At 38.7% G+C, this 25,549-nt stretch overlaps 1 protein-coding gene across 1 annotated transcript in view; it reads left to right on the top strand.

The window, feature by feature from the left end:
- The window catches only part of LOC127659315 (E3 ubiquitin-protein ligase MYCBP2-like), a 171,533-nt gene that overhangs the window by 47,801 nt on the left and 98,183 nt on the right, over nucleotides 1–25,549 (top strand). The window contains 8 exon segments of the mRNA XM_052149082.1: nucleotides 6,079–6,283; nucleotides 6,408–6,572; nucleotides 7,267–7,425; nucleotides 7,662–7,866; nucleotides 8,214–8,359; nucleotides 9,727–9,837; nucleotides 23,343–23,462; nucleotides 23,627–23,708. Coding sequence (XP_052005042.1) covers nucleotides 6,079–6,283; nucleotides 6,408–6,572; nucleotides 7,267–7,425; nucleotides 7,662–7,866; nucleotides 8,214–8,359; nucleotides 9,727–9,837; nucleotides 23,343–23,462; nucleotides 23,627–23,708 — 1,193 coding nt within the window.

Raw genomic sequence — 25,549 nt, 5'->3', positions numbered from 1 at the left:
TAAACATTGTATTTTTTCAAAAACCATGCATAAACGTTATTTTCTCAAAAATACAAACATGTACACACATATTGCTCACATATTATTGTAGCCCAGTTTGTGCTGAGTACAGTGTTATCAGACTTTAGCCATTAATATGTTTTTAAGCAACTGAAAAAAGCACAAATGTCAAGGCATGTCAAAACTTCTCCAGGGCCCAAAACACCCTCAGACCCCAGAGAGTTAATATGCATGTTTTATTCTATTTATACATTAACATGAGCAACTGTGGATATTTCTGATGTTTGCAGCACTCTTTGATATGGATTAATTATCCGGTTCCCTGACTGAATGTATTTACGACGAGTGTGATGAAGCATCACTTTATGGGCATGTGAGGAGTTGCGTTTGACAGCGGTCTACAGTTTATTAGAACAACAATGTTATGATTGACAAAATATTCAAACTGGTTGCATAAAGCACTTTGTAAATGTACTTGTACTTTGTAAATATTCTGAATTGGCAACTTTAAAACACTTCTCCAGCCTCTATGACTGATGTTTTCATCTGTTTTGGTGTGCATGTGTTTGAGCAGCTGACATCAGTTAAATATAAATGATGTCTATGAGTCCCTTCAGACTTTTAAGCTGCAGAAACTTTCAGATGATTTAAAAAAAAAAAACACAACATATATTCCGGAAAATACGGTAACCAACTCCCCATAATTCTTATTGCTGAAATACAAAAAAAATCATATCATAAAAAAATCAAAAATCATAAAATCATATTTTCATTACTGTAATGCAAAACCCTCTCAACCCTAGTCCCGAAAAAACCCCCAAGAAAAACAATTATACAAAATTGTAGTATTTGTTATACTGTCAGTATAAAATCATTGTACTTATTTTTATTGTAATACAGTAATCAAAGTAATGGAATCACCTCGCTCTACCAGTTGAGGGTGCGTAGATCCATACACCTTAAACAATCTCAAAAACAAAAGATCTGCACTTCTTCTCAATTTCTTCATTTTATTTTATGTCTCACAGAACAGGAGAACAGTTTATTTTTTCTTATTATAAAAATTATAATTACTGTATTTTGGATTGAAATGTGATGGTGACTTATTTGAATTGTATTATTTACATTTGAGTGTTTGATGTTTACATACTCCATGCACGACGTTTATAATATTTTTTAAATTTAGAGGGCCCATATTTTTTTAATGTTTTTTTTTTTTTTTTATTTAGTTCTCCTCTGATAATCATGATAGATATTTACATATATTTTATAAGACAAAATAATAACCAAATTTACACATGATCCCGGTTCAAAGGTTTGCAACCATTGGTTCTTAATGTGTTGCTTCCTCCTGTTTGTGTCTTTTGTGATAGTTGTGCATCAGTCCCTGCTTTCCTGATTCAGTTTGATTCAAAGGCTTTAGATTCAACTCATGTGGGTATATTTGAGTTATAATGTCCCTTTTGCTTACATATGAAATAAATGATCTCCCAGCTAATGTTACTAATTATACAGGGGACCTTCTTATTAGGTACATTACGGAAATATTAATTTTACTAATTATATTTAATTAGTTTATCATTTTGGTCACATTTTAGCTTATTTAAAATGAACAAATCCAGGTATTCAATCAATGAATATGATATTATATAGCATATATTATTTTGTAATTATTGTATTGTTTAATGCATAATTTACATCTATTTACATTGATTTGTTGAACACTTGCTGAAATTCAGGACTGTCTCTTTAAAATAAATAAAAAAAAATTTTGTAGTGTCTGTAAATGAGTGCAGAGAGGACTCAAATAGTTTTACCTCCCGTGCTATGCATGATTGGAATTAAATGTTTCTTTTTCGTTATTTTTGATCAACAAATGACTGTAAAGAACAGAAAGGATTTCCCAGCATCTTCTGCACATTTGACTTCTTCACAACTGCGGCTATATGATGTTGACTTCCAGATTTTGACAGTTGTTACAATTGCAGCGCTCCAGACTGCGACTAAAATAATTGATTATAATAATTGATTGCGACAATCATTTAAATTTACGGTTTCATCAGATATCATCTTGTGAGATATTGAATACATCTTTAGAGTGTCAGTGTGTCTCGCGCTCCTTTTCACCCATTCTGTTGTCGCACGCAACAACAAATCCGTGAATCGTAACCAAATGAACCAGATCTTTTTCATGAATCTTTTTCATGAGGGTTTGATCTCAGGAGCTCAGGTTAGCAGTTTGAATCAGATTGACTTTCTCTGCGAATCAGCCGTTAGTGAGCTCACAACTGGGAGCGCAGACATTTCAATATAAGAGTCCCATATTTATTTGGGGCTTTTTGATAAATAAAAGTCCTGTAATGTGTACCTTTTTTTTTTTTTTTTCCTTCTGGTAATTATTGATTGGGAGTGGAGTAGCACAATAAACTGCATCTGGGATTTCATTCAATTTGCACTCTTGTATTCTCTGTGTCCAGGCCATCTGGTAACAGTAAAGAAAGACTAAAGGCAATTTTTAAAAACGAATAAATATAAATATACACATGTATGTATGTATGTGTGTGTGTGTGTGTATGTATGTATATATATATATATATATATATATATATATATATATATATATATATATATATATATATATATATATATATATATATATATACATACACACAGTATCTCACAAAAGTGAGTACACCCCTCACATTTTTGTAAATATGATTATAACTTTTCATGTGACAACACTGAAGAAATGACACTTTGCTACAATTTAATGTAGCAAAGTCAATCTGATAGGGATGTGTAAACTTATGTAAACTCAAATTTATGCATTCAAATGTATAAAATGTTTTGCATTTATATTACATTTACACCCATTATTCTGTCTCTACCTGTGATGTCCTTCTATGCATTCCAAATTAGAATTCAGAAGCTTTGATACAATTAGAGGAGGTTGAGCCTGTTTCGAGAGATAGAAGAGCACTCGAGTCCTCACTACATTTAGCTGACTAGCACGCATTCATCTGCTCATTAAACATGTACATTCATTTTGCAATCCCCATTAATCTGCTGCAAGTCCATGATGTGTGTGTGTGTTTGCCTATGTGTTTCGGCAGTGTTTTTAGATTCACAGTCACACTAGGTCTTGCTTCCAGGGGTGACGGTGTCTATGGTGTGAAAGCTACTCCCCTTCCATGCCAGCAGCAGAGCAGGCAGCCCGTTGAGCCGCACACATGCTTAAATAACTGGAAGTAATTTGATTACTGTAGTCTTCCAGTTGAGTGCCAAAGCTCTTTGACACTCAGTGAGGCTGGAGCATTGGAGAGGCTGAAGAGAGTACTGCCTGTGTATTTACACTTGATCTTTGAACAAAACCGCCCAGCTACAGCAGTGTGGGCAGGGTCCAAGATTAGCACTTGCCAAGCACCAAATACAAGTAAAAATTTGCTTTGGCAAGTAAATAAAGATGCACCGATATGGAATTTCTTGGATAATAATGATAACCGATAAACAACTGCTTGTTGTTATTTAAAGACCACTTAATTGACACATAACGGGTGTCATTTAAAAGCTCACAATCTGAACTTTACAATACATATCAGTGATCTGACCAACTCTTAACTAGGGACATCCTTTTTACCATTTGACACGCCTGTATTTGAATATTAAAAGCGCTATTCGGTGATTCTACACATGCAATAAAGATCTTACACCTGATCTGCACCCGATGGTACCTGATAAACCATCAGATTTAAGGCCAGGTTTGGGCCAGTTTTTTTTTGTTTGTCTTATAGGGGTCTTGACATATAGAATCAAATTTCCTTTATCTTTTCACATATAAGAATTCATTGTACTGTAAAAACATACTGTAAGTTTCAGAACCTCCTCACTGTAAAAAGAGTATTGTTGAAATCAAGCTGTCAAAACTATTTTTTCTCAACTTCCTCCACATTGTGATGTCACACTGTTGTAAACATTTGCATCTGACCACCTCCCCAACAACACATCAACACCTACTTTACCTGATCACTTCCGTAGCCCCCGCCCAGTCAGTCAAGTCAGTCAAGAGCATAGAGCCAATCAGAACAGTGGGAATTTACTGTCAAATCTTAAAGGAGAAGCGGCACCAAAACCAGAGTTTCTGACTAAGAGATGGAAAGAGGTGGCAAATTATCATGTTTTACAAATATGTGACTGTTTTTTGTGCAAAAAAATCTTAAAATAATAAAAAAGGCATGCAATGACCCCTTTAATTTGAGGGATTTTGTCATTCCAAGATCTATGTATTGTGCTAGACTCATAGCTCACTGTGGACTTCATTCTCAGTTATTTTTAGTACTGTTTGACGCATTTCAATTGTAATAAACGGGGAAAAAAAGTACTTTATAACCATTCGTGAATGCTCTTGTTTAACTGAATATTACAAACGGTTACCATGCACATCCCTTCTTTTAACTACTGCTATTTAATTTGCTGGAAAAATAAATTAGTTCGGTTTCATAATTTCTTAAAAACGATCATAATAATCATAAAGGGAATCAATATAAATGTCATGTAGATTGTCAAGTGTCATATTGTTGTTGGTCTCAACTACTACAATACAAGTAGCATATACAGTACGTTTCATTTACAGACAAAACTATAGTGAGATTTCCCATGTGAAAACCTTCAGGCGCACATGAAAGAGGGCATTCCCAAAGGATGTGTTCTTGAATTCATAATAAAGGAAATGGAATAGAATGCAGGGGTCTCAAGGCATGTTTTTAAACTAATTTTAATTTGAAATGGTGTCTTTAAAATGCTTAATTCATGGTGCAAGTCATGGTGTGTAGATCTTGAAATAGTCCTCTACAGAACGATTTGCTAACTTGCATTCAGGTCACACTTACCTACTGACACGTGAGACTAGTCTGGTCTTACATGCACATAAAATAAAAACAATGGCTCAAACTGTAAAATTATATATTCAAATGATTAGCTGTAAATCTCATTACGGTGCCGTATTATATCATTTGTAAAAATGTGCCTGGGTTTGTTCCTGGCAGGCAGCAGATACCCTAATCAGAGCTTGTAAGGCTGAGTAGCCTGCCAGGAACAACTCGCAACATGTTTCTCCTATTGCATGATGTTTCAGGAAGTAAACAAAATAAGCTGTTAAACAAAGAATATTAATCACAGAAATGAACGCTTTAAATTTCCTAGCGCTAGTTTTGATGATTTTGTGTCAGATGGTGTCTGGCTTGAAACTGATGCTCAGAATGAAATGGATACTTGCCCTATTTTTCAAAAATAGACATAAGAAAAACAATAATTGAAACATTGATTGCAAAAAGGTTGTCATCAGAATATATATATATATATTTTTTTAAAAGGAATTACTGAAACGTTTTGTGGTCAGTAAATGGCCTGTTTTATTGCCGTTATATGGTCTAAATTCACCCGCTAACCATCCGGTGTGGAAAACAGTTGACTTTGGGTGTGGCTCATTGATCTGATGTGTTTGAGTTTGTTTTAGGGAGGGGCAATATGTGTGTGTGTGTGTGTGTGTGTGCACCAGACCTCATGAGATAGCGATACTGTGGGTTTATCATCCAATAAGTCTAAACCCACTCTTCCTTATCTGAAGATTATCCAGTCCGTTGAGTATAGCAGTACAAACAGCACTGGACAAGTCGTGACCGGGCAAGTTTCCTAATAAGTAAATACCTTCTTGGAGGCTGCTTGGTCACGTGGCTGTGTGGCCTGTAATATAAAAGATGGATGTTGGATTCTTCGCACACATAAACAAATGGACTGCAGAAATGCTGACGTGTCTTTTCTGCCACCACTCACTCCAGTTATTATGTTTTTCATTCACTGAGTGTAGTGGTTGACCTATTTGGAATTTTATGGCCGATACCGGTATCTAGAGAGCAGAATGGCAGAAATACTGCATATGATACAATTTAATGATACCAGATAAAATATACTGTGTATACATTTTCTAGATTAACATATAAATATACACACAACTCACATTTGCAAATGTGTCTCTATGACAGTTTTCTAATACCATTATCGTCTTCCTCTCTACTCATGCAGATCTATTATACTGGAAAGTATCAGAGCCTCGGTATTAAGCAGGGCGGCCCATCAGCTGGGAAGTGGGTGGAATTGCCAGTAACTAAATCACCCAAGATTGTGCAGTTCTCTGTGGGCCATGACGGCTCCCACGCCCTGCTGGTGGCTGAGGACGGGAGTGTCTTCTTCACAGGCTCTGCCAGCAAAGGGGAGGATGGAGAGTCAAGTATGACAACAACTATAATCATCTTACATACTTGGACTGAGATAAAACAAAATATACCCTTCTGAGATAATGGGGGTTTCACATTGTTGTGAATGGATAGTCAACCTCTTGTGTTCGTCTTTAGCAAAGAGCAGAAGACAACCAAAGCCTTACAAACCCAAGAAGATAATCAAACTGGAGACCAAGATGGCAGTGTACACGGCCTGCAACAATGGCAGCAGCAGCATTGTCACTAAAGATGGAGAGCTCTATATGTTTGGCAAGGATGCCATTTACAGCGACAGCACCTGTAAGTGCCACCTGCTACAGTGCCCTGTTAAAGATAGCAGGGAGAAAATACATTTTCTGTCCAATACCCATCGCTGTATCTCATTTATATGTACATTTAAAGTGTTTCTGTTTTTTATTTATTAATATGGGTCTTCTGCCAGCTTAAAAACCCCATGAAATGGCTTGACGGGCACAGTTTTCATTCCTTTAACTCTGCACGAGGAAGATCATTTATGAGTGAACTATTCCTAACTTGCCATACACCGATCAGTCACAACATTTAAACAACCTGCCTAATATTGTGTAGGTCACCCTCCACAATATTAGGCAGTTCTGTGGTCGGAAATGCCTTGTTGATGAGAGAGGTCAACAGAGAATGGCCAGATGGGTTCGAACTGATGAAGTTTACGGTAACTCTGATAACCACTCTGTTCAATTGTGGTGAGAAGAATATCATCTCAGAATGCTATTCTGAGATGCGGGTTGGTAGTGCTTTGGTGACAAAGGGGGGACCTACACAGTATTAGGCAGGTGGTTTTAATTTTGAGGCTGATCGTGTACGCTTGGCATTGGCAATCATGTTCTACACATTGTTTTTCCTACCTTATTCCTACCTATACCTTATGGTTGAGGGATATTGATGTGCAACCATAAAGGGAAAATCATAGACATAATTTGTTTGTGGCTTTTTTTTCTCCTCATGTCCATCCCAGGTCAAGTATCGGATCTGAAGGGGCATTTTGTAACTCAGGTAGCCATGGGGAAAGCTCACACCTGTGTCCTGACCAAGAACGGTGAGGTGTGGACATTTGGAGTGAACAACAAGGGCCAGTGCGGTCGAGATACTGGAGCCATGAGCCAGGCAGGCAAAGGTGAGGACCACTTCAGGACTTTTCACACCAAATGAGAATATTGACAAATATAGACTAGCAAAGGTTTCTATTTCTGATGTCTTCATAACTTCATCCATAGCGAAAGCTCATTGGTCCTAAATTCTAGTACACATAGCTGTAAATTAAACCTCATTTTTATTCTGATTGACTGACTTTGTCATCTTAGCAACAATCACAAAGTTTTTTTGTGATATTGAGATGTTTTTCTGCCACAGCGTTTGGGATAGAGAACATGGCCACTGCCATGGATGAGGACTTGGAGGACGAGCTGGATGAGAAGGAAGAGAAATCGATGATGTGTCAGCCGGGCATGCACAAGTGGAAGCTGGACCAGTGTATGGTGTGCACTGTGTGTGGAGACTGCACTGGGTACGGTGCAAGCTGTGTGAGCAGCGGTCGACCTGACAGAGTGCCAGGAGGGTGAGTGAGACAATACCACATACACACACCAGGGTTTCCGTTACCCGGTAATTACTGTTTTTTGACCGTTAAAATGTCCTAATGTATATTTTTAATGTAATAATCCGACAAATTGAAACATTGGACACAATGTCTGGTAAAAATATTAGCACGAATGATCAGTAGCAACCCAAATATTCAATTGAAGCTGTGGCGCTGTAGTTAGCGTTCAAATCATTTATATATTCTTTTATATCTGTTAATTAAAAAGAGGCAAAAAAAAGAGAATCAAAGCCATTGCATCCATAATAGTTCATAATTGTGCCTTTTGGTGTTCTGTGTCTGTGCTCTGTGTATTTGCTGTGCAGGATTTGTGGCTGTGGCTCTGGCGAGTCTGGCTGTTCATCGTGTGGCTGCTGTAAGGCTTGTGCCAGAGAGCTGGATGGTCAAGAGGCCAGACAGAGAGGAATCTTTGATGCTGTAAAGGAAATGATACCTCTAGACCTGCTCCTAGGTAATCATCTGTTATCCTAACACAATTACTACAGCTCCATAGCCATCCAATTAAATCACTATCCTGCCTGCTGGCCATTTTCATCTCATATGTTGAAACTTTTTGTCTGCATGCATGAAATATGTTGAATATGGATGGGCGTTATGACCAAAAATTTATAGAACACTCTGATACATTTTTAAAATGGTAACAATATATATAATGTTATTGTTATTTCAGCTGGAAATTCAACAAAAAATGGTTTATATATTAAAAGTGGGAATACAAATTATTGGAAGTTCTTCTTGGCCTCATTTAGTATTTAGAACTTGATGGATCACAAACAATGTGTGTGCACAAGTTTTTTTGTATTTTTTATTATTTGCAATTTATGTATTTATTTTGAACGGGTAAAAAATCCCATAGACATACATTGAAGGAGGGACCTAAGTAGTATTTAGTGGCCACATTTTACTTTGGCCAACAACCACCCAGAACACCCTTGCAATATCCTTGCATTGGTCTATTAACCCCAGTAACCTCCCAGGACTTAGACTGCAGAGTAATGCCCTGTCAACATAACACACTTTAATTGCTTTTGGAAATAGTCATGATGTTTTCTGTTTTAATTTTGAATGTCTTATTTTATTAAGTCTGTGTGGTCATGTAGTTAGGGGAGTACGAATACCATCTGCCTTAACGTGTGAGACAGTCAACCCGCACATCTTATCACGTGGCTTGTTGAGCGCGTTGCCACGGAGACATAGCTCATGTGGAGGCTTCACGGCATCCACTGCGGCATCCACGCTCAACCTAACACGCGCCCCACTGAGAACAAACCACATTATAGCGGTCACAAGGAGGTTACCCCATGTGACTCTACCCTCCCTATAAGCCGGGCCAATTTGGTTGCTTAAGAGACCTGGCTTGAGTCACTTAGCACGCCCTGAGATTTGAACTAGCGAGCTCCAGGGGTGGTAGCCAGTGTCTTTACCACTGAGTTACCCAGGCCCCAAATTACATATATATATATATATATATATATATAAATCAAATATATGTATTGGAGTTTGACCATGCAATTAATCTACCTCAGTATAGCAGAATCTCTACCGGTTGACACATTTCTATGGTTGCATGCTATATAATGTCATTCCGCCCATGCCCAGCCCTAATTAAGATCATCAGTCTCTGGCTGCTTTGGCAATGTTGTGTTTGTGTATTTGCCTAGTACAGCATACTATCTGTTTGCATTGTTGTGATCATCTCTCTGCTCTTTGTCTCTCACTTTCTTGCATTGCCTTTCATTCTCATCATTCATCTGCCTGTGTTGTCTCTCGTTTGTCTCCTCCTTTGTCCCCATCTATGCTGGACCTGTGTTGTTTTAGCTGTGCCTGTCCCTCCCCCCCCAGGCGTTAATATAGAGGAGCACATCCAGATTCGACAGGAGGAGAAGAGACAACGCATCAACCGCCGACACCGGCTGGAAGAGGGTCGAGGTAGGAGGCCAGCATGAGCCCAAGTTCACACACACAAATGCCTCATACACCGAACTCTGACGTGTTGTTACAGCACTATGACACAGTTCTCCAAATCTTCACAGAATTTACTACCTGAATTAGGGCTTTTACTAGGGCTGGGTGATATTTTGAATATTCATAATATATTCATGATTTGTATGTGTAGAGCGGAGGAGGGCGGGGCCGGGCTGGAACAACGCACGCCCGGTCCCCAATCAGCCTGATGGGATAAAGGCGGCCAGTGATGACAGTTCGAGAGCGAGAGAGAACTATTATTTATATTTCCAAGCCTTTCCCTTATACCCCTTTACACTGGTGCCAAAACCCGGAAAGGAGGCTGCAAGACCCGGCTTGGCAATATAAATAATAGTTTGATAATAAACTGAACCAAAAACACACAAACTTAAACACACAGAGAAGCTGCCTGTCGTTCTCTCTCTCTCTCTCTCGAACTGTTGTCACCGGCCGCCTTTAAAGTCCTACAGTTTGGATAATAAACTATATTACTGGTGGAGGAATTGTTTATTCTGAATAAAAGTTTTTATTGATTCCATCCGCAAGACAGATAAACACAACATAAAATATGTAATCAGTTATATAAATTAAACCCTCCCCCAGGGAGGGGCTCTCTCAGATGGAAGTGACCAGTGAGCCAAATGTCTGAGACAGAATGCTTAATAATAAAACAAAATCTTTGGTAGGCCTAGCCCACCTTTGTCAACTGGCCTATGTAACTTATTGAAAAGTAATCTGCTAACCATTCCAAATAAAGGACTTCGCTATGCTATCAAATTGCTTGAAATAAGAGAAGGATATCTATAGGGAGAGATTGTAGCAGGTAGATGAATTTTGGAATACAATTAATTTTAATAACAATAACCTTACTTCAAATGTAATGAAGCCCTCCTGCCCACATTGCTCGAAAACCTTTTTATTAAGGGGTCAAATTTACATTTACATTTATGCATTTGGCAGACGCTTTTATCCAAAGCAACTTACAGTGCACTTATTACAGGGACAGTCCTACCGGAGCAACCTGGAGTTAAGTGCCTTGCTCAAGGACACAATGGTGGTGGCCGTGGGGATCGAACCAGTGACCTTCTGATTAACAGTTATGTGCTTTAGCCCACTATGCCACCACCACTCCATACTTAAGGTGCGTACACACTGCCAGCGACATCGCGCGCGATAGCGACTCAATACCATTCATTTTCAACGCCAGTACAGCGACTTCCGGCGACACGAGCTGTCGGGACCGTTGGCGCTAGATGTGGGCGTGTCCAGCGACTTGACAAAGTTGAGAAAAGTTCAACTTTGGAGCGACTAACGGAAGCGACAGCCAATAGGAGAGACGACGGGAGAGCTCACGTGATCCCTCTCTCTCTCTCTCTCTCTCTCTCTCTCTTTCTCTCCTGCAGTAACGGAAAGATGGATGAAAGGCTAATTCTTGCTGTTAGAAATTTTCCAGTGCTCTATGATATGTCTCTTCCCACGTACAAGGACATTTTAAAGAAAAATACTGTGTGGAAAGGTGTATCTGAGATCGCGGGGATTTTATGGACCCAGACAGACCGACATTTGCATTTTCGCCGCAGATAAACAGCCACTCTGGCAAACAGCACGCCTTGTTTCTCATTCATCTTTGATATATAGCATTTTATGTACTGATTCCATTTCTATTTAGTCTTTTCCCTCCAAAATGTTTGTTTTTAGTGGCAAGAAAAGAGATTCGCTGTCAACAGCAATGGAATGACATCCGTGAATGTCATTTATAAACGTTACTAGGCAACGAGTAGTGGGAACACCCACTAGCTACTTCACCGCCAGCCACTGGCGACCTGCAGCGATAAAGTCGCTGGCAGTGTGTACACAGCTTTAATTAACTCTAGCTAAATCACTCAAATTTGTTGGGAATAACCTGCCCAAATACTTAATGCCCTTTTTGGGCCACTGGAAATTGCCCGGCTGAAAAGCCGTTACTGGGCAGTTTGCAGTCAGAGCCAAAGCTTCGGATTTAGACCAATTGACTCTGTATCCTGATAATTTACATTTACGTTTATGCATTTGGCAGACACTTTTATCCAAAGCGACTTACAGTGCACTTATTACAGGGACAATCCCCCCGGAGCAACCTGGAGTTAAGTGCCTTGCTCAAGGACACAATGGTGGTGGCTGTGGGGATTGAACCAGCAACCTTAAGATTACAAGTTATGTGCCTTAGCCCACTACGCCACCACCACAACTTAGAAAAGGAATGAATAATTCTATGAAGGCATGGCATAGACCTAGAGGGGTCAGAGATGAATAATAAAATATCATCTGTGTAAAGCAAAAATTTATGCGCCACACCTCCTGCCACCACCCCTGTAAAATCATCTTCCTTTCTTATCATGGCTGCTAATGTTTCCAGGGCAAGACAGAACAATATTGGGGAAAGAGGGCAACCCTGCCGGGTGCCCCTATCCAGATTAAAATTATCTGAAATTAATCCATTTGTTTGTACTTTCTACCGGGTGTCTATAAAGTAACTTAATCCAATATAAGTATTCCCGAACCCATATATTTTGAATATCTTAAAAACATAATCCCATTCTACCATATCAAATGCATTCAGCGTCACGTGAGATGGCATTGACCAGAGTCTGATCATTCGCCACTGACCACATTATATTAATTAGACGCCTGATGTTATCAGAAGAGCTGCGGCCCAAATAAACTCCTCTATCTATTAGAGATGTCCTAACTTTACTTAATTGGTTAGCTGGATCAGGGAAATTGGATGGTAACTCTTGCTTGGATGTTTGCCCTTTAAAAATCAGACTGATCCGGGCTTGTGTCATGGTTGGCGGAAGCTTTCCATTCTTTAATGATTCTGTATAAACTTCTAACAAAATTGGAGCCAGTTCTGAAGCATAAGCAATCTCTCGACGTCCTCGAACCAACTCGAATTTCATTTCCATCACAGTACTCAATAGACACTTTCCAGCAAGATCCTCTAAGTCAGCAACAACTTTCCTCAGTATTTCTCCTGCCGCACCGTCCCTGGTCTGCGGGCCTGTCTTAGGTATCAGCTCGAGCATGTAAGTGTCCTTTAATATCTCCGGAGCCTGAGAATTTTTAATTCTTTGCCATATTGACTTCAAAGAACAGATATGTAGCAGGGTGTATCGAATCTCACCAGTTTATGACATAAAAATCATTAAAAACTAGCAAAATGTGCAGAGCTCGTCATTTACACATCCGCTCCTCGCATGGCGTCATGTGACTACAATTTTAATGTTTATTAAACATTAGCTTCATTGAACATAATTTTGCTGTTGGCACTGTTTTATAAAAGCTATAATCAACTCAAGTCTGTGCGTTACAGCAATTTTACCATGGTTAAAGGGGGTTTTAGATGATCTGCTTCACACAGTGTTGTTATAATAGTGTTATAACCTGTTTTATAACATGTTCGTAACAGCATTTCTCATGAAAATTCCATAGCAAGTTCAGCTCAAACTGCCAATGAATCAGTTCAAAATTATCAGTCAAAAATGTTGGAGAATGGAAATTAATTCGTCAAAAGGTGTGGAAACGCTTTTACTAGATTTTACTGTGTTTTATTTCTGGCATTAAACAAATTGAGTCTATTTGCCTTCAATGTCTGTTTAAGTGAAAAACTGGTTCCTCTGATTGACTTTTAAGCCATTTCAAAGTAAATACATAAATATTGCCTATATCAAATATAGTCAAAATCCTGAAATGTATAAAGATTTAATATCTTTTTTATCTATGTTGCCCAGCCCTTATCATGTTGTTAAGTCAGGTCACAAAATGTTGGACCATAATCTGACGTTAGAATGCAGTTGAACACTGCTTGCATTAGGCAGGATATCACTTTCAGAAACCTGTTGTCATTGACTATTCTCCAGTTCACTTTCTATCATATACAACCTTGATTATGAGCACATCATGCATTCTCAATTATTATTACTTTCCTCTGGGTTCAAGGATGGAGTTTCAAAATAATACCCCACCCTCTCTTGTGCTGGTTTCCTCTAGCAGTGGGCTGCTTGTGGATGTTCCCTTCTCGCTTGTATATTCATAATGAACCACGTGTTATATACCATGTTTTATTTTCCATTCGTGAGATGCTTTGCCCCATGCATGAGAAGGTACCCCCCCAGGCCCCCTTGTTTTCCCTGGTCCCCTTTTTATGAACCAGCATGAGCAAGTGCTAGCCAGACTAAGACCCCTTCAGGCCTTTAAGCTAGTGCGGGAGAAAATCAAAGGTACTGCGTTCTGCACTACAGACTCCACATAATGCCCCTTCCTTCCGCAAACTCTGTCCTGTCAACTCTTCTAGCTTTCTCGGGACACAGTAAAGATTCTCACAGTGTCTCTCTCCCTCTCTTCCCTTGTCTCAATTGTGAAAAACTCTCGGTCTTCCCTCTTAACTAGTCTCTTTCCACACATAGTGTACACTTTCTTTTCTAAAAACATTAGAGGGATAAATGCATGTTGTTTTTGAGAACTGTTAACAGTATGAAGAATTGCTCATTCACAGTTAGATTGGGACAAGAGGATAGTCAGGCATCACATTAATTATTCTGGGCAAAACAGTGGCCATGTATGGTATTCTTGCGTAAAATAGCACCAGGTGTCATTCATTTTTGTTATCATCACATCTCAAACTGACTTTTAAGTTCACAGTTTGGGTCAAGCATAGTTTTCAGAAGGGCCTAAAATAAATCCCATTGCATGGTCATTATAAATAGAACACTATGCCTTGTTATATTTAGACACATTTACATAATATCCTCACAGAGAGGCCTGACATCTTGCTGAAAGGTTCCATCTGAAAGTGTCTTCATGTACGATCATTCCAACCAATCCAGTGGTACGTGGAACTCTCCCTTCTACTCTTTACATTATTAAAGATATTGCAATTGTACTGATTTTCTTTTTTTTCTTCCCTAAAGTGTCTGGGTGGCAGTGAACTTAAGTCGTGGAGACACCAAACTTGGCAGGATGAATCCAAATCCCCCCCAATACTTAGGCGTACAAACACAAACCCTTTTGACCCTAGGTGGTGCTATAATAAAGAATTTTACATTTTTGGCTCATATTTCTGCAACCATAAGGCTAGAATCAAAACATTTTCCTCTTATTCCTTGAGTCAAGCCTTACAAAATGTAAATCTCCTATTACATTTCTGTCTGTAATTTTTTTCCACCATTTAGAATTTGTTTAAAAACTTTTTCTAACTTCTCCTAGAGCATTTGTCCGATCAGCAAGCAATTTAGTATACATCATCTACAGACCCCCCCTGACAAACATTGTTCAAATGAATTTTGACACTTCAAATAGTTCCGAAGATATTAACGATACAGTTTCTTTGGTTTAATGCGATTTCAGTAATTGATCAATATCTACTCAACGCAAACTCAAAGTAACCAAACTCGGTACACATAATCAACAGGATATTTAGATGTCAGGAAAGTTTTGTACAATTTCACCCCTGGGGGGGGGGGGCTCTACAACTAAAATACTGTCATAACTTTACATTCGTTTGAGTGACAAAGTTCAAAGTAAATTTGCATATTCTTTGGTTCAAATGCAAACATATTCTTAAAAAATCGATTACACAAATTAACAAAAATTGCTGCCAATGGCCAATCAAATTTCAGCACCTTATAACTCATATTGGGAATGGCCAAGGGTTATGGAAATTACTATACACCAGCAGGGTGTCAACTCGAAGCCGCTTATCAAATTGTCTTACAGTCAGCCACATGGTGGTGGTATAATTAGCCAATTTGCATTTTTTTCTCATAACTCAGGAACCATATAGGCTACAATACCAATCTGTAGCTTCTCTGAATCCACCAGTGATATGGCCACAAGGATTTCCATCCCCACAAGTAAACATTTTTATCACAAAATGTATTTCTTTGGCCGTTTTTTCGATTCGCACAATTTTTATATATCATCTATAGACCCTCCAGACAAAAAGTTATCACAAGAATTTTGATATTTCAAATCGTTCTGAAGATGTAATCATGGGCTGTGGCCCATTATAACTATTTGTCCTGTATCATGTTAGGACCATTTTGAAAGTTAGCAAAACTGAAGAAAAAAAACAAAACATGAAAAAGTTCCATAAATTTGGCTAGAGCTATAAAAAGAAATAGCCATTTATAAAACTGCATTTGTTTTTTAGCTATAAGAAAAATATGGAGATAAAATAGATTGTCCACCAGAGAGAGACACACGACAAGAAATGTCTTCAAAGACAGACAGTTATATTCTGCCATTCAGCCACTCCTTGTAAATCAGATAAATAAATAAAAAATTTAGTTTCTCCTTTGGAAGAATAGCTTCTGTTGTTCTTTTTTGTCAATTAAAAGAGCTTTAGTAATTTTAATTCCTTGTCATGTCACTGACTTTTACTGTGTGCACATTTTTGCACTGGTAAAAAAATACAGGTTGTTTTATCTACTATAAAACACCCTGTAATAATATGCTTTGGTGATATTAATAGCCTGCGAATTTACATGTTGGTAAAAAGCCTGTGAATCAGCACAGAAAATGTAAGACGCTCTTTATGCTGCTGAGTTCACGTCACGAACCTACAGCCGTGGCCAAAAGTATTGGCAGTGACATACATTTTGTGTTTTGCAAAGTTTCCTGCTTCATTATTTGTATTTTTTGTAATTTGTGGGGTTCTGCTTGTCCACTCGCCTTTTGAGGATTGATCACAGGTTCTCTATGGGATTAAGATCCGGGAAGTTGCCTGGCCATGGATCCAAAATTTTCATGTAATGATCACCGAGCCACTTCATTATCACTCTTGCCGTGTGACATGGTGCTACATCATGCTGGAAAATGCACGGATTATCACCAAATTACTCCTGGATCGTTGGTGCTCTTGCAGGACAATCTGTTTTTGGGCAGAATTGTGAGAGAGCCCACTCCCTTGTATGAAAAGCAACCCCACACATGGATGGTCTCAGGATGCTTCACGGTTGGTACGACACAGGACTCATGGTAGTGTTAACCTTTTCTTCTCCGGACTATTGATTTTCCAGACAGTCGGAAGGGGCTTCATCAGGGAAATTAACTTTGCACCAGTCTTCTGCTGTCTAATCCTTGTACTTCCTGCAGAATTTCAGTCTGTCCTTGATTTTTTTCTTGTAGAGAAGTGGCTTCTTTGCTGCCCTTCTTGACACCAGGCCATAGTCCAAAAGTCTTTGCCTCACTGTGCATGCAGATGCACTCACACCAACCTGCTGCCAGTATTGAAGAAGCTCTGCACTGGTGGTGACACGATTCCATAGCTGACTCCTCAGGAGGAGACGGTCCTGGTGCTTGCTGGACACTTTGGGACATCCTGAAGCCTTCTTCACTGCAGTTGAACCTCTCTCCTTGAAGTTCTTTATGGTCCAGTAAATGGTTCTTTCAGGTGCAATATTCTTTGCAGCAATTTCCTTTCATGTGAGGCCATTTTGATGCAAAGTCTTTCTTTAGAGGTAACCATTGCTAACAAGAACACAATGATTGGAAGCACTTCTTCCCACCTTTTATAGCAATAAGTCTGCTCTTATAATCCTATCAGAATGATAGTGATTTCACCTGACTAGTACTCGTTCACACTTTCCCAGGTGCTGCTGATATGATTAGTAAAATTATGTTAGTTGGTCATTTTGTGCCAGGGCCAAAAAACTGTTAAAATTTGGGTTTTTGTGTAAAGTGTATTTTTTTGGCCAATTAAGCTTTTTGCAATTATTTATAATGCATCTGATCACTCTGCACAATAATCTAGAAACAATGTGAATCAACACCACAACAACTGAAGAAGGAAACTTTGCGAAACACAAATTTTATGTCACTGCCAATACTTTTGACTATGGCTGTACATAAGATTGGAGTTGGGCTCTCTGCGTCATTATTCAAAACTGTTTGCATCCATATGGCCAAAGGAAGTTCATAGTTGTTTCTTCTTCCCTCAATACAATTTCATATGTTAATATTGCGATTTGTAAACTGTGTGTATCAACCACACATCATTCGGCTCTGTGGTGGTGGGGGTGTGGTTGAGCGCCGGTTTGTGAATAGAGAGTGATATCAGGAGATGAGTTTGGTAAAGATCAACACCTGGCAATGATTGTGTCTAACAGATGTTTGTCATTACAGTGAGAGTTGACGCGGGTTAAGAGCGAACCGGATGCCAGTGAAAGGAGAGATAGCGCCGCACACACCTGTTGTACCTGTGTTTAATGAGTGTGCTAAGAAGCCTGTTTTTTTGTTGATTATAAAAATTAAAGATACCTTTTGAGTTCAAGTTGACCGTTCTCCAATTCCTCCTTTTCCACCCAATGAACTAGACCAATTTACAGGCTTCTAATGAAACCATCCTGAAATTCATTCACAAACTCACTCACATAGGCATAGTAAAGGGAGAGTTTATTCATAATATTTCAACAAACAGCATGAAAGATGAGCTTGTGTACGTAATTGCACTAATTTGGCAACAGAAGGGAAAAACAGTTTAAAATAATAATGAGAAGAGGGTGATGTTTTTATTAGGGATGTACGGAACAACTAATTTCACTGACATTTAAATGAAAAATTTGAAGTCGACTAGCCTAGAAAGAAACCAACCTTCAGAAAACAGTAAAAAAAAAAAAAAAAAGTATTTATGCGGACCATTTAAAATACTTAACATATCCCCATTTATTTGCGACGTGGTCCTCTTGCATTATGATCATTGTACATTAAATATAAAACATGACACACATTCACTGAATCAACGTTAGTGAATATTTAACAGGCATATTTATTGAAAACAATTGAATGAATAATGCAGGACCAATAGAGCAACCCAACCGGTTCTAAACGGAATTCACCACGTAAACATTCAGGACTTTGTTGAAAATAATTAACAGGTAGACTTATCCTAATCCACGAGTGAATAAATGTTTGCCGAAAAGTAGATCATTGATCTGATATAACAGCTGTTCGGTAAAGAACGTTAACCAATAACGTTACGATGTAGAAAAAAATAGGCCTGTGATGTATCCTAAAATAAACCTAATGTATTCTAAACATGACATGTACACAGAATAAAAGCTAGTTTAACCCATTAAGCAGTCGGCATCTCATTGAAAATAGCCTAAAAAATGGCTTAACTAGCCTGAAACATTCAATTTGTTGGCTACTTACTCAAAATTAATAAAACATTATTTGATGAGCAAAATTAACACGTCGACATGGTCCGGTGAAAGACGGGACTTGACTCACCTGAGGCGGCTATCCTGCACTTGAAAAAGCCTGCACAGCGGAAAAATAATGTACAAGCACACACAGATTTAAAGAAGATTCAAATGTAAAAACATCCATAGCGACTTTTAAACATTTGGAAATCTGATTAACGCACCACCACCGAAGTGATTTCATAACGTTAGATACACATGTAACTGTGGTTCTGTGAATTCCAGATGACCACCAGAGGCAGTGTAAACACTACTGGATTATCGCAGTGCCAGCCAGATAGGTGAAAGAATATACCAACAAAATCATGTAGTGACGTTTGCTGAGCCCTGGGGGTTATAAACCACTGTCGCTCAGCACTCTGCCTCGGTACACCTTTCTCACACATTCCGAGTGACTAAGAACTCTGGCAGTCATCCTGAATTCACAGAACCACAGTTACATGTTCATTCCTACTGACCGCCAGAGGCAGTGTAAACACTACTGGATGACCCGTACCAACATAGTCATGAGGAATGCCACTGATCTGATGAAAAATTAAGGCCGCTCCTGAAGAACTGTGGCACTCACGGCATGATGAGCAGCAACGTTGACATTATAAAACCTGGCAAACATGCATGGAGAAGGCCAGGTAGCAGCAGTACAGATGTCCGCCAACGAAACTCCTCTAAAAACAGCCCATGAAGATGAGATGGCCTTAGTGGAATGGCAAGTTAGCCCCTAGGGCAATGGTTGCCTTGCTGCCTTGTAAGCCAGTGTAATAGTTTCCACTATCCAGTTTGACAATCTCTGCTTCTTCACACCACCATAGCAGACAAATAACTGGTATGACTGTCTAAATTGAGCAGTAGTGTCCACATAACACTTCAAGGCACAAACAGGACACAAAAGTTGAGCACTTGAATCAGACCCTGGAAGAAGGACTTTTGGAAGAAAAGGATTTGGTCGTAGGACCAACACAAGCACAATTTGCAGAAGTAATAGCCAACAAAAAGGCAGTCTTCAAGGTTAACCATTTCAAGTCAATGCTTTGCAAGGGCTCAAACTGGGATGAGCAAAGGAATGCAAGCACGAGTGGCAAATCCCACAAGGGAAAGTGAGGATTCCGAGCAGGCTTCAGACAGTGTGCACCCTTCAGAAAACTGCAGACAAGACTGTGAGATCCAAGAAAAGATCCACCAATTGGAACATGATTTGCAGAAATCACTGCGACATACACTTTCAACGTGGAAGCCACTTTGCCCTCCTCCAGTAAATGTTGAAGGAAGCTTAAGATGCTCGAAATGTCACACATTGCAGGATCGAGCCCTTGCTTCTCACACCATGCAAAAAAAAAAAAGCCTCCAATGAGCAGCATAAATCTGTCATGTGGAAGAAGCCCTAGCATTGGAGATTGTGTGAATAACCGCAGGATTACAATGTTCCAGAGAAGGATTTAACCCAATGGCCAGACCCAAAGCTGCAGGCGAGCTAGATCCGGGTGCCAGACGCTGGCCTCCAGCTGGGAGAGGATGTCCTTACTGGGGGGAAGCTTCCATGGATTGCCTGATAGAAGTCTTAGCAACAAAGGAAACCATGGTCTGGCTGGCCATTGCGGTGCCACGAGTAGCACTCTGTGCTTGCACAGGGAGATCCTGTGTAACGCCTCCCATAACAGAGGGATAGGTGGGAACGCATATAGTTGGCTGGACACTTTTGTCCTTGCGAACCATAGACGACAGTGAGTGGTCATCTCCGAAGCAAAAAGATCCACCTCTGCTCTTCCAAATCGTAGCCATGAGACTTCATCCTGCACAACATCTGGATGAAGTCTCCATTCTCCTGGATGTACTCGATCCCTGGAAAGAGCATCCACTGTCTGGTTGCATGCTCCTGAAATATGAGCTGCCCTCAATGAAGCGAGTCACGGCTGGCACCATGTCAGGATCTCCTGAGTAAGCTGTAGAGACCTGCAGGATTTTGTGCCGCACTCGACTAGATAAAAAATACAAGGATATAAATGAAATTGTTCTTTTAATTTTTTCAAATCATATAAAAACAAATAAATTATTCATGAACTGGCCAAAGAATTTAAGGGGACAGCGTCAAATTAGAAAACATATATTTTAACATTGACGTTCAATTTCAATTAAATTCACTATTGTTTTATATAGAATTGTTCTATAAACTTTACAGTATTTAACACAATTACATCAGAACTAATTAAATTACTGAAAAATTAAGAATAATCCCTTAATTTTTTTCATGAAAGAGTAATGAATTACTTAGTAATGCATTACACCCAACACTATATCATCTACAGACCCTCCGAATGAAATATTATGAAAATAATTTTGATGAGTCGAATCGTTCCAAAGATAGAAGCAAATATGTTTTGGCCTTGGCCTATAATCACTAATTAGCCTGTATCTTGTGAGTGCAATTTTCAAACTTAACAAAATGTTTAAACAAGGACAAGAGAACACTCTGAGGTAGCATGCAGAGTTTTGTTCATTTTTGATGCTAGGGGTGCTATAATGTAAGAAAATCCTATTTTTGCAACTCAGCCCAAAGCAGGTGAACTGTCACACTAAAATAGCTGTCCACAGAAACTTTTCTGTCAAATTTGATTATTTTGATCATCTCGCCATATGTGCATGGCCCCCGACAATAGTCACTTGTGGCTATATTTAGATATCTATATTTGTGTCTTCAGAATTAAATTGGGAAGATGTATAGCTGTAAACTTGCACTACCAGTCTAAAGTTTGTAGACACCTACTTACCGTAATCTTTATTATTACTATTTTCCACATTTTAGAATAATAGTTATAGTTCACCCAAAAATGAAAATTCTCATTATTTACTTACCCTCATGCCATCCGAGATGTGATTTTCTTTCTTCTGTTGAATATTTAGAAGAATGGTGGTCAAAACTTAGAATTTTCCCTTTGAATAAATAAACCTGTGCGACTGCATTGGTTAAATCCATGTCTTCAGAAGTGTTATGATAGTTGTGGGTGAGAAACAGATCTACATTTAAGTCATTTTTCTATGAATCTCCACTGTCACTTCTACATTCTTCTTTTGTTTTTGGCGATTTGCATTCTTTATGCATATCGACACCTACTGGGCTGGGAGGAGAATTTATAGTAAAAAAGGACTTGAATATTGATCTCTTTCTCACCGGCACAATTTATATTTGTCTTTTTATATCATGTATGTCCTGTGAAGCATAAGCTTTTAGATCAAACTGTTTTTAAGATCACGGGAAAGAAATTCAGTCCAAACCTTTATTTGGCCGTGCGCACACTGCTACCTCAAGCATGTTTTGAACTGTGTGGCAGAGCATTTGCTGTTCTCCTCCATTTTAATTCATGTGGAGTGAATCAAGCTCACTTATCATGTGTTCCCTCATTGGGTTTGTGCCACAAATCAATGACAAATCTCTTTTATTAACCCCTGAGAGAGAAAACGCTTAAGGAGAGGGAATTCATTTCCCACGTAAATCATCTCCAAGTCAAAGGTTGTTTTACAAATAATTAATCACTTCGACAGACTGGGTTGTATAGCTTAATAATGTAGGCCCACTGTATTATTATTATTGAGTTGAAGTCTATAACAACCTGGACTAGACAAAACATAGACTATTGAAGTGAATAAAGATTTGAAGAACTTAAGTCATGCACAATATTGGTATTGTTAATGTATCACTCATATTACAAGAACATAAACCTGGGCTTTTCTCTTTCTCTTGCTCTTCTTTTATCGCATTGTGAAAGGTCTTTCAATCTGGTCACTTGATTCAGTGAACACTAATTCAAGAATTATTCCACTGGATTGCACTCGGTGTCTCTCTCTTTTATGTCTTCTCCCTAAATCCTCAGTCGCGCATCTTTCCCAGTCTACTTTTACGCTTGAAAATGTAATTTTGTCCACATTTCTTCACTTCTGTTCCATATAAGCTTCCTTTATTTTGGGAATGTTTCTAAAGTAGGGAATCACAGCAGACCAGAAACCATATTTGTGTTTGTCAAAATGATAGAAAGCATTTTTTATTTCTCTGAAAACAAGACTTGTCTTAAACCTTGTCTAGTCCTAGTCCTCTGAGGCACCAGCTCATTTCTCTTTTCAGGTTAACAGGCTTTGACTTCACTCGACTTCTACCTAGAGACATGCATCTCTTCTCTCTGTCCTTGTCTGCCTTTTCCCGTCCATCTGCACAGACTCACCCTCCATTCTTTGTTACAGATGGCAGCAGTGAACGCGGGGACAAGGATGCCAGTAAGATCACTACCTATCCTCCTGGGGCCATGCGCTTTGACTGTGAGCTGCGAGCCGTACAGGTCAGCTGTGGCTTCCACCACTCCGGTGAGTGAAAATCACTTCTGACCTAAATGACTGGACTGGAGACCATAGTTTATGTTCCTTGCCTTATTTTGGATTGATATTTGATGCTCCTGTTTTTTTTAGATGTGACAAGTATACATTGAAATACTGTCTGACCGTTTGTAATGGTAAACCTCTTTTTGCAGTGATTTTAATGGAGAATGGAGATGTTTACACCTTTGGTTATGGACAGCATGGACAACTCGGACATGGAGATGTTAATTCTAGGTAATAGAGTTATCCATGTAATTATGTATGTAATTAAACCATTCTAGCACTGATTCAGTTTCATTTAAAGATTTGTTAACAGAACTGAACCGTTTGCTTTCTGTATTTCTTCCCAACCAGGGCTCGACATTAACGCTAAAGTGGATTTTTGATGGGGCAAGTGAAAGAGCATCTTAATTGCCCGACCTGAAAAGTAGCCTGAATATAACGTCAATAATGAAAAAAATAACCAGTTATATTTGTGATATAGGCTAGGCCTGTGTCACTTATTTCAAAGTTGATATTCTTATTCTGCTGTTGAGAATAATCCAGAGCACGTCATTTTAGCATTTGCTAGCGATCTAGTAGCGCTGAACATGTAGAAACACGTATACATGGTCAAATACATTTCAAGATTCTGCCAAAATGCCATCTTGGTGAGGTGTTCATGTAAACACAGAGAGTTATGTCAAAAGTGAACGTAAACAGTGGGAGAAAGCAGATTTCTATAAAATTGTCGGACTTGTATGTGTAAATATAAAGTAATAGACCTGCTGCTGTCTAGTGTGTCCTTAATATTAATCAAACATCCATAACAAGAAAACGAGAAAACAACTCACTGCTCTTGACTGGATAACTTTAATAGTAGAAAACGAACTGTAATATAAAAATATTGATGTATTATCATCATAAAGGGAACACAAGTAATAGTTTAATGTTGAATTAATTCTGTATGTTTACTTCAAATCTTGATACTGCTGTTTAAACTTCAATCGTTACATGAGAACTAACAATTCTTACATAATTAACTTAGTTATTAGTTATTGTTAGGCTATTATTTGTTGCGGTATTGAAGCTGGTATTAAAAATCATCAAGTCTCACTACAGACTACTGAAATTTTGGTATTGTGAAAATATATACAGTACAGTATATTGTGCATGGTAAATCTTGCTGCAATAACATGATAAAAAAGATTGTATTCCATATATCTGTGAGCAACCCGGCTGTAAATTATGGCGATTGAGGCTTTTCTTTATTTGACTACTGTGCACAATATAATGCAACTAACATTTGATAATAGCATCCTCCCCTACCCAGTGTAGTTTACATTTCTGTCACGGAGAATCGAGTTGATTGTGATAAACACACACTTTTGGGGGCGGCTGTGGTTCAGGTGGTAGAGCGGGTCGGCCATTGATCGTAGGGTTGGCTGTTCGATTCCCGGCCCGAAGTGTCCTTGGGCAAGACACTGAACCCCAAGTTGCTCCCAATGGCAGGCTAGCGCCTTGTATGGCAGCTCTGCCATCATTGGTGTGTGAATGTGAGTGTGAATGGGTGAATGAGATGCAGTGTAAAGCGCTTTGAATACCACTAATGTTAAAAAGGCGCTATATAAGTGCAGACTATTTACCAATACTTTTGCTAATAGAGTTAGACTGATATATCGGTTTTGCCGATATATTGGTGCAGATAGTTTCTTTTTGAAAATAATGGTTATTGGCAAAAATCCAAGCCAATAGTTGCTGATAGCTTTTTTAATATTATTATTATTATTCCTTTTTATGAGGTTATAAAAATGAGCGCTCCAAAGAGAATAGATATACGTTAATCACAAGTTAATGTTCGTGTTGATTTTGAAAAGCAAAAAACCTGTTTTTATGACCAAAACTCTGATAATCTGTTGTTGATGAATTACTGCTCAGATAGTATTTAGTAGCCCTTATTACAATGTTTACTTCATAGTGTTTCTATTAATAAATTGTAGATGATTTGAAGTCAGAGTGAATGTTCTATTTCCCTTATGTGTTTTTGTTAGCTGGTAGCCTTTCAAAATAACAGTCCTGCTGTATTTTGGGCTTGT

Source organism: Xyrauchen texanus, chromosome 18 (assembly GCF_025860055.1).
Source record: "Xyrauchen texanus isolate HMW12.3.18 chromosome 18, RBS_HiC_50CHRs, whole genome shotgun sequence".
Lineage (NCBI taxonomy): Eukaryota > Metazoa > Chordata > Actinopteri > Cypriniformes > Catostomidae > Xyrauchen > Xyrauchen texanus.
Note: the sequence above shows the minus strand (reverse complement) of the source record. Positions and strands in the feature narration are given on the sequence as shown.